At 41.6% G+C, this 14,834-nt stretch overlaps 1 protein-coding gene across 3 annotated transcripts in view; it reads right to left on the bottom strand.

Annotated features, from left to right (window-relative positions):
* The window catches only part of ZNF704 (zinc finger protein 704), a 218,385-nt gene that overhangs the window by 13,531 nt on the left and 190,020 nt on the right, over nucleotides 1-14,834 (bottom strand). For all 3 annotated transcript variants that reach the window (XM_089899014.1, XM_089899015.1, XM_022555064.3), the window contains 3 exons: nucleotides 10,147-10,414; nucleotides 7,869-7,973; nucleotides 177-274 (listed from right to left, as the gene is read on the bottom strand). In XM_089899014.1, coding sequence (XP_089755140.1) covers nucleotides 177-274; nucleotides 7,869-7,973; nucleotides 10,147-10,414 — 471 coding nt within the window. The remainder of the gene's footprint in view (nucleotides 1-176; nucleotides 275-7,868; nucleotides 7,974-10,146; nucleotides 10,415-14,834) is intronic.

Raw genomic sequence — 14,834 nt, 5'->3', positions numbered from 1 at the left:
CAAATCTTTATCAAGAGTTAATAGATGGGGAAAACCATGGGAACAAAAGAAAGGGTGTTTCATCCATTTCAGGGGAATTTTATGAAGATTGTATCTCTGGTTTCTCTTTTCCTCGCTGTTGTGTTTTTCAGTTAATTCCCTGGAGAGGAGGCATGTGGGGTTTCAAGCAGTCATACCTTAGGCTGACCGTCCCTCTGGGTGGGGAGGACAAGACGGTGTGAGTGTGCTGTCTCTGCTCTCCTGTGCCCACTGGGTGACTGTGGGTTGGTGACACCTAGTAAGCACATGGAAAACAAAGTTAACGGGGCAGGCTCTCCTCACCATGCATTTCGTTAGTCTTTGCCACGTGGGCAGGGGTACCCAACCATCAGGCACGGAGAGGCTGTGCTTCCTTCACAGAGACCACATGTTAAAATGGATGGGGTGATGCTCATGGTGGAATTTAAAGGCGTCCTCCAACAGAAAAGACCCAGCAACAATGAATATTTTACCAGTCTTCATGACTTCACAACATCTCTGCATTCCCAGTTGCCCATTTTCACTTGAATATTTTAAACCTTAAAGCATATTCCTATTCCAAGCCTCATCTGTCTCTCTTTTAAAGAGGAAAAGACGTTAAGAGAGCTCTCTGAGATTATACAGCTAGTCAGTGGCAACACACAATGTGGATCTCCGCCTTCTGTTTATTCAGTTAGATCATTCACAGCCAGTAAATAAATGGCTTCTTGCATAAGACGTCCACATGGCAGACTCTGGGGTCTGAACAGGGATAATGGCAAGAAGCAAAGATCCCGAGCAAATCAAGAATGAATGTCAACCTTGTAGTACTTAGTGAGCATCCACTATGTGCCAGGGTCACTGACAACAGCTTTACTTTTACATCTACCCCACGTGATAAGTACTCACTGTTCCTATTTTATAGATGAGGAAACCAAGCACAGGGAGGTTAAATAACTTGCCCCAGGTCATGGAACTTGCAATGGCCAGGGCTGCAGTGAGCTCTCCCTGATGCCAGAGCATGCGTTTAACCCCCTTATGCCCCACCTCTCAGTCGTAAAGATGGGAGGGTCCCCTTTGTTCTCCATTCCTCTTGCATTTCTCACTTACTCTCTTTGTATCACGTGCTCACCTAGCACTAAGTATCTTCCCAGCAAATGGGATTCTCAAAAGCTACACAAAACTAATTTTATAACAAAAGATAAATGATGTTTCAAGTAAATATACAATATTGCCATATACAAAAGAGCAAACATCTAATAAATTGATCAACTTAATCACTTAGAAGCCAACATGACCACAGAAATACCAGTACCAACCAACAGTCATGGGAACATTCCATAGCATTGATTTTCTCTAGTACAGGGACCAGTATTTTCTATTTTCTTTCAATGTAAAGGAATGTACATAAGTGTTATTTTCCTAGTCATTAATTTAAAAAAATTAAACATGTAAGAAAAAAAATCTCACATTTTAAACCATTATTGCCATGAGTCTCATTTATTCTGTACCATTGGTCTTCACTTTTTGCTAAAGTTAGGTGGATTGAGGTCCAGCAGAGGTGAGTGACATACATAATTTTTAAAAAAACAAAGCTTTGGAGTTCAGTGTCTGCATTTGATGTGGACGGATATGTAGGTTCTTCCAGAAGCAGAATCCCCCTCTCCCACTCCCGTCCCCCATCCCATCGGGACCAGGATGGATATTAGCACAGCAGAGGGAGTGAACGCTTCAGAGTTTACTACCGCTGTAGACGATCTAGAATATGCTCATATGACTTGTTTTTAAGTGCTCAGGACAATGAAAAAAATTTTTGTTTTAAAAATTATTGTAGAACTTGTAGAATCCCAAGAGTACCTCTTTATTCAGTCAGAGAACCGGAAACGTTTAGGTGACACGACAGTGACACTGTTTCCATCAGCCAGGGATAATGTGGAAGGTTCTAAGTTTTGCAGAATTGCTGCACGTCAATTTTGTGTGGGGTGATATGAGATTATAAAATGCTCTTCATTCAACAAATATTTATTAAATACTTACTATGCCCCAGGCACTGTTCTAGATTGTGGGGATACAGCACTGAACAAGATAAAGTCTCTGCCCTCATGGAGTGTACATTCTAGTGGGGAGATAGACAATAAGTACAAAAACAAGTAAGGGCATTTTAGTGATAAGTGCCTGAAGAAAATAAAATAGGCTACCAGCCCAAGCGTGATGGAAGGAGAGGACATATTTGTTCAGGGTGGTGAGGGAAGGCTTCTTGGAGAGGTTACCTTTGATCTACAGAGCACTCCGGGGAAAGGGGGCAGGCAAGGGCCAAGGCCTCCCAGGTGCAGAGTGCCAGTGGGGCCGGGAGACAATGCGTGGGAGGCAGGAGGAAGGCGGGAGGACGGGAGGTGGTGGGTTCAGGTCATGTCTTGGAGCTGTGATGAGGAATTTGAAGGTGATTCTAAGTGCAAAGGAAGCCAGTGGAGCGTTTTAAGAAAGTGAGACATCTGGTTAACGCTTTACAAAGATCGTTCTGGCTCCTTGGAGAATGGGTTAGCAAGAGCCTGGACAGGAACCCCGAGGACCGCTTAAGAGCCTTTTGCACTGTTTCAGGAGAAAAACGTACTGGTGATTTAGATGAGAGTGTGGCAGTGGTGGGGATAAGGGGCTGGATTCGTATCCTGTAGAGGCAGAGTCTGGGACTTGCTGATAGATGGGATATGGGACAGAAAATAAGAGGACAAATCTTTCGATGAATCAAGGACGCTTCCTAGGTCCTGGCCTGAGAGGCTGGAGGGATGAGGGTGCCACTTAACTGAAATTAGAAAACTGGTGACCTCATAGGTTTAGGGGAGGAATGAGGGGCAGGTTTGGACCCACTGCAGGAAGAACCCTTCTCTACCTTCTTTATTTCTGCTAACGGCTTTCTTAAGTCTGGAGTTGAGGGCACACGTGTTTCGTGTCTAGTCCTGTCTGATGGCAGCCCCTCCCGTTCTACAACAGACCTGGGTTTCTACAGGCTGCAGCATAGTGGAAGCCAGGAGCCTGTTCACACACCAGCGTGCGGCTTAGTTCTGTGGGAGGATCAATATCCTCCGGCTATTGGTCGGGAGCTTTCCTGGAGATTTTTTTTTTTTTGCGGTACGCGGGCCTCTCACTGTTGTGGCCTCTCCCGCTGCGGAGCACAGGCTCCGGACGCGCAGGCTCAGCGGCCACGGCTCACGGGCCCAGCCGCTCCGCGGCATGTGGGATCTTCCCGGAGTGGGGCACGAACCCGCGTCCCCTGCGGACGGGTCCCCGGCAGGCGGACCCTCAACCACTGCGCCACCAGGGAAGCCCTCACTTCCACTTTATAGATGAGGAAATGGAGAAGTTAAGGAAGTTGCTGAGGCCACGCAAAAAGTAAATGGCGGACCCGGGATTTGAATATGGGCGGTCTGACACCAGACGACCTTGGAACTTGGTTCTGAATGGTGTCAAAGCCCTGCTTTTTCTCTCTTCCATCCTGCCTCGTAACTGATGGCAGTATTGTGTGCCCTGGAATAAAGCCCTGGAAAACATGATTCGGCTCTTTCTCCCACTGGCCTCCACATTCCAGAGTTATTTGTTTTACATCTTAACCATTTTTAAGTTCTATTTGGGGACATGTTTTATAAAGCATATAATACACTTAGAGAGTACTGTATGGTATTATTTCTAAATAACTAAAATGGGCTATATGCCTGTAATTTGTCTCCTGATTAGGTGTGACCTCAGAAGAGTTTAAAGAATTCTAAATCATAGTCTGCAAAAATCGTGGCTAATTTTTCCCATATGTTGAGTATGTTTGTGTTTTATGAGTCAACCCCAGATAGGGAGAATCCACTTTCTCTGCCCCCGGTTTTACAGTAATGAGACATGTCACAGATAACAACACTAGGAAGTACAACATAATGTCAGCCAGTGCCAGGCACTGTGTTCAACAATACAACGATACAAGGTGGTTGTCGTAGAGCTGAGTCAAGGGCACTGCTTGAAAGAGGTCCTGTGACCGGCTAGAGGTTACAGCTTGTAAATCCCAGTCAGGACTTGCCTCACACCAGAGCAGTAATACAGAGGTTGTGTCCTTCCGTAACTATGTTGGAGAAATTTTTCTTTGTGATTTTCTATCTCCCAAATGGGAAAAAAAAAGAAAAAAAGCCCCTTGTCTTGGTTTTAATCTCTTCTAACACAATATTGTGAACCCTCCATCAAAGTGTTAATAAAAAACAAACCAGCTAAAGAGCTAACAATTAAGCACTACTATTTCAGGCCTGGAGACTGTCTTTCTGGCCTGAAGCCTCTTGGAATGGCCCTTGGATAGCAGGTTGATTAGCTCCTATTTGCTTGCATGGGGCCTATTATGGACTGGATTTTGTGTCCGCTCCACCCCCCTTCACATGTTGAAGCCCTAATTCTCAGTGTGGTTGTGTTTGGAGATGGGGTCTCTAAGGGAGTAATTAAAGACAAATGAGGTCCAAAGGGTGGGACCCTGATCCAATAGGATTAGTGCCCTTAGAAGAAGAGACACCAAAGGGCTCTCTGTCTCCCTACCCCCCCAAAAGAAAAGGCCATGTGAGGACATATCAAAAAGTTGGCCCCTGACAAGGCAGCAGCAGAGCCCTCACCAGGAACGGAATCAGCTAGCACACTGATCTGAGACTTTTGGCCTCCAGAATTGTGAGAAAATAAATGTGGGATGCTTAAGCCACCCAGTCTATTATGGCAGACTAACACACAAGGGCCAAGAGCTCTCAGCTTTCTGCCATGAAAAGACAGGGAAAGAAATGGAGATAATTAGGGGTCATTGGGGAAAAACAGGTCAAAGAAAGCAGTAATTAACCATGGTCTTCTCCCTACCCCTATGTCCATAGCCTTGGGCTAGAAAACACTGAAACGTTCCATTGGTGGATACGATCGACCTTCTGGGCTATACACCTCCGGGAAGAGGTCTTACCCAGGGAGCTTATTAAAGCCCCAAATTCAGGAAGTCCAGTGTAGGCAAATGAATAAATAAAATTCTTCAAACCTTGGGATTTCGCAGAAGGAGATTATTTCTACTTTCTAGGAAGCATACAAAAGCATCCCCTCTTCAATACCAGGTCTCAAAGACATGGGAGAAAAGGAAACCTTAAATGGGGTTGACAACCTCAGAGTACTTGCTTTGGAGTACAAGAAATGTGTTCTTTAACGAGGATTTAATAAAATGGCAACTGCTCTGTTCTTCAGTTTGGATAAAGTTGAAGTCACCACGGATACTAGTACCTTATCATTTAAAACTTTTAGAGGTTCTGTCTGAAAATCCTATTACACGAATTTAGGAGGTGGGGATTCACATGTTCTCAGAGTCAGCCTGGCTCCCTGTCTTCTAGAGGTGGGACTAGCACCCCTGGAGAATTCAGGGATGGTTGCTGGCACCCAGCCAGTGGACATGTGACAGTCCTATGCCTGGGTGGTGTGGAGTTGTGAGATCCAGCCCCCTGTAGAAGGGGGCAGACAGCAAACAGCCAGTTTTTTTTTCTTTTAAAAAAAGCATTGATAGAGAGTAGGGCAACATGAAGAACATTTTTAGTAGTAAGCCTCCTTGTCTTCTTTCTAGAATTAAACAAAAGCCTTCGAAAATGGCAGCTCCCTCCATCCCCTTACCTTTATTTTTAGATAGCGATGGCAAGCTTAACTGCTGAAACAGTCTAAAACCAGATAGATTGGGAATTCTCTGGCGAAAGCATAAATCAGAAGCTCATATAGGATTTTAGTGAGATACCTAGTTAACTCAGTTACTCTATGTACTTTCTGTCAAAGCTCTAGTCCAGAACATCCCTGGTAACCAATCGATAGCAAAATGAGGGACTCTGTCCACAGTGTCCACAGAGAGAAGAGTTTTAAAATTTCACTGTTAAAAAAACCAACAAGAGGAGGTATCCTGGCTGGTATCCTACCGTGTAAGACATTTAGGAACTTTGGAGGACATGGAACTAGTGAAATGTCAGAGAGAGAAAAACAAACATCGTGTATTAACGCATATATGTGGAATCTAGAAAAATGGTACAGATGAACCGGTTTACAAGGCAGAAATAGAGACACAGATGTAGAGAACAAATGTATGGACACCAAGGGGGGAAAGCGGGGGGTGGTGGGATGAACTGGGAGATTGGGATTGACATGTATACACTAATACGTATAAAATAGATAAGTAATGAGAACCTGCTGTAGAGCACAGGGAACTCCACTTCACTGTACGGTAGAAACTAACACAACACTGTAAAACAACTATACCTCAATTTAAAAAAAACCACCACATGGTGTGATGTCACACTATACTTCAGAAGGAGATGATTTAATTAATAGAACAAAGGGGACAATATTCCATTTGGGCTGGTCATAGAGGTAATTTGAAACGAAGTCTGAACTGGGCTGTTCTGTCTACACACTATACTTGTTTTTACACCAGATGAGCTTTAGGGGGATGCTCTTGAAAATTCTGCTCAAATCAAAGAAGGGAAGGAACGGAATTCGGAATAGCAGGTCTCTGTCATTCTGTGATTGTAGCTGCCTTGCTGGCTTAGAAGGGTTGTCTCAAATGTCATGTCGAGAGCCACTCTGGGTCTTTTTATGTCTATCCAAAAAAAAAAAAAAGTCGCCAAAAGGGCTGATTGTTTACCTCTGACACCCACCTTAGGGGATCATTGTTCCTGCCAGAAACAAGACTAATACCTACATGTCTAAGCTATGCTTTTTAAATGTTTACTAACAGGGCATTCAAAGTATTCTTGCTTTTTGAGAACAACCAGCAGCTCCACTCTTCGTGAAGGAGGCACCTTTCATAATTATTCCAGATCCATGATCCTGTTTAAAAATCCTATTCTAGGAGTATTTTCTGGAAGCCACAAATTCTCGAATGCTGCCAGCAGGATACTTTTTATTGTTGACTATTCCTCTAGGGAATTTAATAAATATTCATTGACAGAACACAGCTTAATTGACTGAGCCACTTTCATTTTTATCAGCTCCACAGGAGACCTTGGTATTTGCTGGAAACCTCTGGGAGTTGCCAGTGGTTGCAATAAGAAGCTTTTGTGAGGTCCATAGGGAGAGGGGTGGAGAGGAGAAAATAAGGTTAATGTCTATTATCATAAGCCACTTTCCTGAACCTTATCAGGAGTTATAAACCCCCTTGAGCATCAGCGGTATGGGGGTCTATGGATATTCTGTGATAAGCTATAAAAGACCCGATATCTTTTTAAATGAATAGTTAAGAATCAAGCACATTCATGCTGAGTTTTCAGACAGTAATCATTTACCATATCAAATCAATTCTTATATACTACTTAAACCCGATGGCATATTTCAGCACTCATTTATTTGCAAATTACCCCTCAGCATGGACTATTCAGGCTTTGGAAGAAAAAAAGTGATTTCAATTTCTACTATTTGAACTTGCAAAATGACATACCCGCAAACAATAATTTCAAAGTCAAATCTTATAAAGTTACTCATAATGATAAATGCCATTTACGTATAGGATCTCTTTCTTTTATGTTCAGGGTCTGAGTTCAGCTATTAATTTTATAGAGCCTTTTGGAAACATACAAATACGCCACCCACGCAAATTCCAACAAGTTGTTTATCAACAGATGAAACTGTCCTTTAGTTTCTAAAATTCCAGTCAAAACACCTTTTTACAAAGAAGTTGGGCCTGTCTGGACCACGAGACACCTCGCTGAGTTTACAAATATCATTTAAAAAAAAAAGAAAAGAATTCTTCTGGCATTCCAATTTTCGTCTTTTTCTTGCATGTTTCTACAATTTGTTCTCTAAATATATGTTTGGCTTTGACCAGATTTCTGGCTTTTTGCTTTTCTACTTACTGGAATGCCTGTGAAGGTAACTGGAGGAGACTGCCAAGAAATGCTGAAGCTGCTGCCATTGGGGGTGAACTTGGCCGATCCTGGAATGTTCACAGGGGGTGTGGCCTGTCAAATAGAAAACAGAGGAAGTCGTTATGAAAGAATATTTCACCTCAGAGTCTTAAGCTGTCATTTCCAAAGTAGGGCCTCAGAACTAATCTCAGCTATATTAATGACTAAATTATAATAGGAGGAAATTAAGCACAGTCAAAGAGAGTAGCTAGAGATAAACTTTTTATCTATCTAAGCAACTGAAGGTATAAAAGGAGAAAGTTTTTGACTACCGATTTCTGAAAAGAAATTTGCTTATACATACATATACCTATTTTAGGACATCTGTGATATACAATTCCTCACTATCAAGTTGGGGAGTCACTTTTTTATGCAGTGATGGTAGGTTGTAAATTACAACACTTTGGGAGGGTAATTTGGCAATACATATAAAAATTCTTAGCGTTCTGTATGTTAGCTATTCCACTTCTAGAATTTATCCTCAGGAAATGGATATAAGGATGGTCATTGCAGAACTATGTATTATATTTAACAAAACTGGAAACACATGTCCAATAATAGGGAAAAGGGTAGATATATCATGATATAGCCACGGAGCCATTAAAAACGATGTTGTTGAAGAATACTCATTGGCGTGGGAAAACGTTCATGGGATATTAAGTGGAAAAAACAAAGCACAGTGAAAACAGTACTACAATAGATTCCATTTTTTTAAAAATGAGTATACATACACACATAGAATACTTTTGAAGGACATACCAAAAATATGAACTAAGGGGCTTTCTTGTTGTTGGGACTCAGGATGGATTTTCTTTCTTTGCTTATGTTTCTAATATTTTTATGCTGAGCATTTATAATATCTGCAAACAGAAAAATCCCAATATTGTGAATATATGGTTTGGGAAGGAACTTCTAGATCCCTTAGTGTGTGTTCCAACTCTCATGGTATAGATAAGCAAAATAATTTAATTAAGTTGGTTCAAGCCCATGATTTCGGACCTAAATGCAACACTGACAAACAAGAACAAAGGAATGAATAATTCTTTTGACCGCCGTTAAGAAGAGTCAGGAATGAAAGTTATTGCATCAATTAATTTAATAATTAGCTCTATTCCATTGCTCTTGAGTTGAAGTCTACTCAATAAATGGCTGAATTCTTCCTCTACAGCTTTAGTTTTTCTACTTTTATACATACAGTTGCTAGTGACAGTGGTTTTGTAACTGGCACCACTGGAAAATATTTTGGCAATACATAGCTGTGCATGTTATATCCTAAGATTCAATAATTACTCTTCTGGAAATCCAAAGAAAAAATAAAGCTACTGGCACAGAGGTATCCTCTGTAGATTTACTAATGATAATTAAAAAGCTGGATAGACTAAAAAGTAGATCCCTAACAAAAGAATGATTAAAACCATTTAATGTTTTTATTTAATTGAATTCGGTTATATATTCAGTTCTATGGAAAGTGTTTATAAAACAAGGGTGGGAGAACACAATCACAAATATGTACAGGAGATTTTTCTTCTAAAAAGTTACATAAGGTGGTTGATAATTATGGGAAAATTTTTTTAAAAATTTGAGTGTATTGAAACTTTACTAAATCAACACTTAAAAGAGTTCATAATTGCTGGGGGAAAAGGAGCTTTAGCCGTGTCCTGTATTTGCAGGATTTGTCTCTAAGGTCTTATGAGACTTTGGAGTGAAGGAGAATCCCCTAGAAGGTCTGTTAAACACAGACTGCTCAGCCCCACCCCTCCTTCTGGTCCCACAGGTCTGGGGCAAACCCAAGAAATATACATTTCTAACAAGTTTCCAGGTGATGCTGACACTGTTGATTTGGGGAACACTGACAACCACAGCTCCAGTCTGAGAGAGTGAGTTACCAATTCAGAAGGGAGTGCACTAAGTCCCAGACTGGGGTGCAGGACGAAAGTGGCATTGTGTCAGCACTTTTCAATGCTCATCTTTTCACTTATTTTATTTTTTATTTAACAGGTACTTATATCATGTTCCAGGCACCCTTCTGAGAGTTTTACAGTATTAAGGATTTTAATTCTCATAACAGTGTCTCAGGGATCGGATCTTCAATCAGTACTGCAAAGTCCAAGGACCTACAGGGTTTCATCTGTGCGAGATTCTGGCTTTAAAAGGAGAAAGAGAGTCAGAATGCTACTGCTTTTGGTCAGGAGTAAAGTGATTACTCTCACGGTCCCTTGCCAGTCACCTGGTAAGCATGGTCGGTGTGCACGAGGTAGAGGGTGGTGGGAGCAGAGCGGCTCAAGGGTGTCATCAATTTTGTCTCAGTTTTGGCACAAGGAGTTTCTGTTCTGCTGGAATCTGGGATGGGGAAAGTAGGAGGCGAAGCCAGGGACTGGGAGGGCGAAACCGGGGCCAGGCTGCTCAGTCCGTCTGCCACCGAGTCTGTGTTGAGCTTGATCTCAGTGTAGTAAAAGTCTTCTTCTCCATCACTGTAGTCAGACTCCCCAACACGCCTAATGCAAAAGAGAGCAAAACAATCCTACTCACCCAAGCCATTTTCTTACCTTGAAATCTGGCACATCACATGCTGTTCCTTCTGTCTGGAAGGCTTTTCCTCTGTTCTGTCTGCCTGGCAAACTCTTACCTATCCTGCAACACTCAACTGTCCACTTCCAGGGAAGCATTCCTTGACTTCCTAAAGCAATTTATTCAATTAACCAACCAATCAATCAATTATTCAACAACAATTCATTGAGAGTCTACTATGTCCTGGCTCTTTTTTTAGAGTCCCACTATTACAGTGAACAAAACGTAAATAGACTCTGCCCTGATGGAACATACAGTCTAGGGGGAGAGGCACACAAGAAACCCATAATGGAACACATCAAAAAGAACAAAATACATAGGAATAAACCTACCTAAGGAGGTAAAAGACCTGTACTCAGAAAACTGTATGACACTGATGAAAGAAATTGAAGACAACACAAACAGATGGAAAAATATACTGTGTTCTTGGATTGGAAGAATTAATATTGTTAAAATGACCACACTCCCCAAGGCCATCTACAGATTCAATGTAATCCCTTTCAAAATACCAATGGCATTTTTCACTGAACTAGAACAGATAATTTTAAAATTTGTATGAAAACACGAAAGACTCCAAATAGCTAAAACAATCTTCAGAAAGAACAGGGCTGGAAGGATCATGCTCCCTGACTTCAGTATAAAGCTATAGTAATCAAAATAGTATGGCACTGGCACAAAAACAGACACATAGATCAATGGAAAAGAATAGAGAGCCCAGAAATAGACTCACGCACTTGTGGTCAATTAACCTGCGACAAAGGGGGCAAGAATATACAATGGAGAAAAGGCAGTCTCTTCCATAAGTGGTGCTGGGAAAACTGGACAGCAACATGTAAAAGAATGAAATAAGAACATTCCCTAATACCATACACAAAAGTAAACTAAAAATGGATTAAAGACCTAAATGTAAGACATGACACCGTAAAACTGCTAGAGGAAAACATAGGCAGAACACTCTTCGACATAAATTGTAGCAATATTTTTTGGATCTGTCTCCAAGCAAAGGAAATATAAGTAAAAAATAAAGAAATGGGACCTAATTAAACTTGAAAACTTCTGCATAGCAAAGGAAACCACTGACAAAACAAAAAGACAACCTATTGAATGGGAGAAAATATTTGCAAGTGATATGACCGATAAGGGGTTACTATCCAAAATATATAAATAGCTCATTAACTCAACATTAAAAAAAAAAAAAACAGCAACCCTATTAGAAAGTGGGCAGAAGATCTGAATAGACATTTTTCCAAAGAGGACATGAAGATGGCCAACAGGCACATGAAAAGATGCTCAACATCACTAATTATCAGGGAAATGCAAATCAAAACCACAATGAGATATCACCTTAAACCTGTCAGAATGGCTATTATCAAAAAGAACAAAAATAACAAATGTTGGCGAGACTATGGAGAAAAGGGAACACTTGTACACTGTTGGTGGGAATGTAGATTGGTGTAGTCACTGTGGAAAATAGTATGGAGGTTTCTCAAAAAACTAAAAATAGAACTACCATATGACCCAGCAATTCCACTCCTGGGTATATATCTAAAAAAAAAACAAAACAGTAATTCAAAAAGATACATGCACCCCAGTGTTCATAGCAGCATTATGTACAATTGCCAAGATATGGAAGCAACCTAAGTGTCCATCAACAGATGAAGGATATAGAAGATGTGAGATACACACACACACACACACACACGCACACACACACGCACACACACAATGGAATACTACTCAGGCATTAAAAAAAGAATGAAGTTTTTGCCATTTGTAACAACATGAATGGACTTGGAGGGTATTATGCTAAGTGAAATAAGTCAGATTCAGAAAGACAAATACTGTATGATGTTACTTATATATGGAATCTAAAACACACAAAAAACAGTGAATATAACAAAAAAGAAGCAGACTCACAGATATAGAGAACAAACCAGTAGTTATCAGTGGGGAGAGGGGAGGGAGGAGGGGCAGTATATGGGTAGAGGATTAAGAGGTACAAACTATTATGTATAAAATAAGCTACAAGGATATATTACTGTACAATACAGGGAATATAGCCAATATTTTATAACAACTATAAATGGAGTATAACCTTAAAAAATTGTGAATTACCAGAATGTACATCTGTAACTTATATAATATTGTACATCGACTATAACTCATAAAAAAAGTAAACCCATAAGGAAATAGACATTTAATACATCAGGTAGTGATAAATCCCAGAAGGAAAAATTAAGCAGCATTAAAAGTGTCCTTAATCAGTGTAAATGACGGGGTCATCATTTTAAAGAGTGTGTTCAGAGGAAGACTCTCCGAGGAGGTAATATTTGAGCAGACGTCTGTCTATATGAGGTGAGGGAGAAACCCATGTGGGAACCATGTGGGAAGAATGCACAGAGTCCTGGGGTGGGCTGTCCTGGCACTTTCCAAGAAGGGCAGAGAGGCAGGTGGCTGGTGCTCGGGGCACCAGACAGAGAGAAATGAGAGAAGAGTGGCAAGGAAGGCAGAGGCAGGATCGCACAGGGCTTTGTAGCCCTGGGGAAAGACTTGGGATTTTGTCCTGAATGTGATGGAAGCTTCTGTGGATTTTGAGAACTCTGAGTTACTTTTTATTTATTTTTAAAAATTGAAGTATAGTTAATTTACAATGTTGTGTTAGTTTCAGGTGTACAGCAAAGGTATGTATTTATATTATATGTATATATAAAGCATATATACATTCTTTTTCAGACTCTTTTCCATTATAGGTTATTACAAGATATTGAGTATAGTTCCCTGCGCTATACAGTAAGTCCTTGTTGGTTATGTTTTATATACAGTACTGTGTATTTGTTAATCCCAAGCTCCTAATTTATCTCTCCCCAGTTCACCCCCTCTCATGCTATGCCCTTTGGTAACCATAAATTTGTTTTCTAATGCCATCTAATGCCATTTGTAGCAACGTGGATGGACCTAGAGATTTTCATATTGAGTGAAGTAAGACAGACAAAGACAAATATCATATGATATCACTTATATGTGGAATCTAAAAACATGATACCAATGAACTTATTTACAGAACAGAAATAGACTCATAAGTTACTGTTTTTTTTTTTTTGGCGGTACGCGGGCCTCTCACTGTTGTGGCCTCTCCCATTGCGGAGCACAGGCTCCGGACGCGCAGGCTCAGCGGCCGTGGCTCACGGGCCTAGCCGCTCCGCGGCATGTGGGATCTTCCCGGACCGGGGCACGAACCCGTGTCCCCTGCATCGGCAGGCGGACTCTCAACCACTGCGCCACCAGGGAAGCAGTCATAAGTTACTTTTTAAAAGTATCACTCTGGCAATTGTCTGGAGAGAGAAGAGAGAAGAGGAGGGCAAGAGGGGTGGGAGGCCAGCGAGCAGACTGTGGAGCTGACAACAGTGGCCGGGCGAGAGGTGGGAGGTGGAAGTGACCTGAGCTCTCAAATCGGGGAATTATTTTGCACGTTAGGTGTTAGGACTTAATTCTGAACTGTTAGATCCTCTGAGCTCCCTGTGAGGTGCGTTCAGTTTATTTAATTCACTTTATGTAATGACTTGGTACATTTCTGCAATTTTTTTTAAACCCCCGTCGCCTCCCTAAGACTGATTCTCTAGGGCTATGTCTTGTTCATCTTTGTGTCTCACCACACATATCAGCGCATCTGGCCTACAGTAGGTGCCTATTAAATGTTGAATGAATGAACGAAGGAAGCTGATGTTATAGCACAGTGATTCCCAGCATGAATTCTGGAGTCGGATCTCCTGGGTTCAAATCCTGACAGCTTCTAGCTGTGTGTGTGATTTTGGCAGCCTGCACCCTTATATAAAATGACGTAGCACAGCTGGCCCACCATATCTGTGGGTTCCGCAGCTGCAGGTATGGAGGCCTACTGCATACGTGCTTAGAAGTGTACCGCACACATAATAAGCACTGAGTGCGTATTAAATAAAAATAAGGCTGATGTTAAAAGGCCTCAATGTTGTGACTTCCCTGGTGGCGCAGTGGTTAAGAATCCACCTGCCAACGCAGGGGACGCAGGTTCAGTCCCTGGTCCGGGAAGATCCCACATGTCGTGGAGCAACTAAGCCCGTGAGCCACAACTACTGAGCCTGAGTGCCACAACTACTGGAGCCCGCACGCCTAGGGCCCGTGCTCTGCAACAAGAGAAGCCACCACAATGAGAAGCCTGCACACCGCAATGAAGAGTAGCCCCCACTCGCTGCAACTAGAGAAAGCCCACAGGCAGCAACGAAGACCCAAGGCAGCCAAAAATTAATAAATAAATTTATATGTATATTAAAAAAAGCCTCAATGTTTACTATCACCAGGAAAAATATCTTC

This window comes from Delphinapterus leucas, chromosome 17 (assembly GCF_059928025.1).
Source record: "Delphinapterus leucas isolate spDelLeu-1000000601 "Yukka" chromosome 17, BTC_Dleu_Yukka2, whole genome shotgun sequence".
In the NCBI taxonomy this organism is placed as follows: Eukaryota; Metazoa; Chordata; class Mammalia; order Artiodactyla; family Monodontidae; genus Delphinapterus; species Delphinapterus leucas.
The sequence above is the reverse complement of the archived record's forward strand: the minus strand, read 5'-3'. Positions and strand labels throughout refer to the sequence as shown.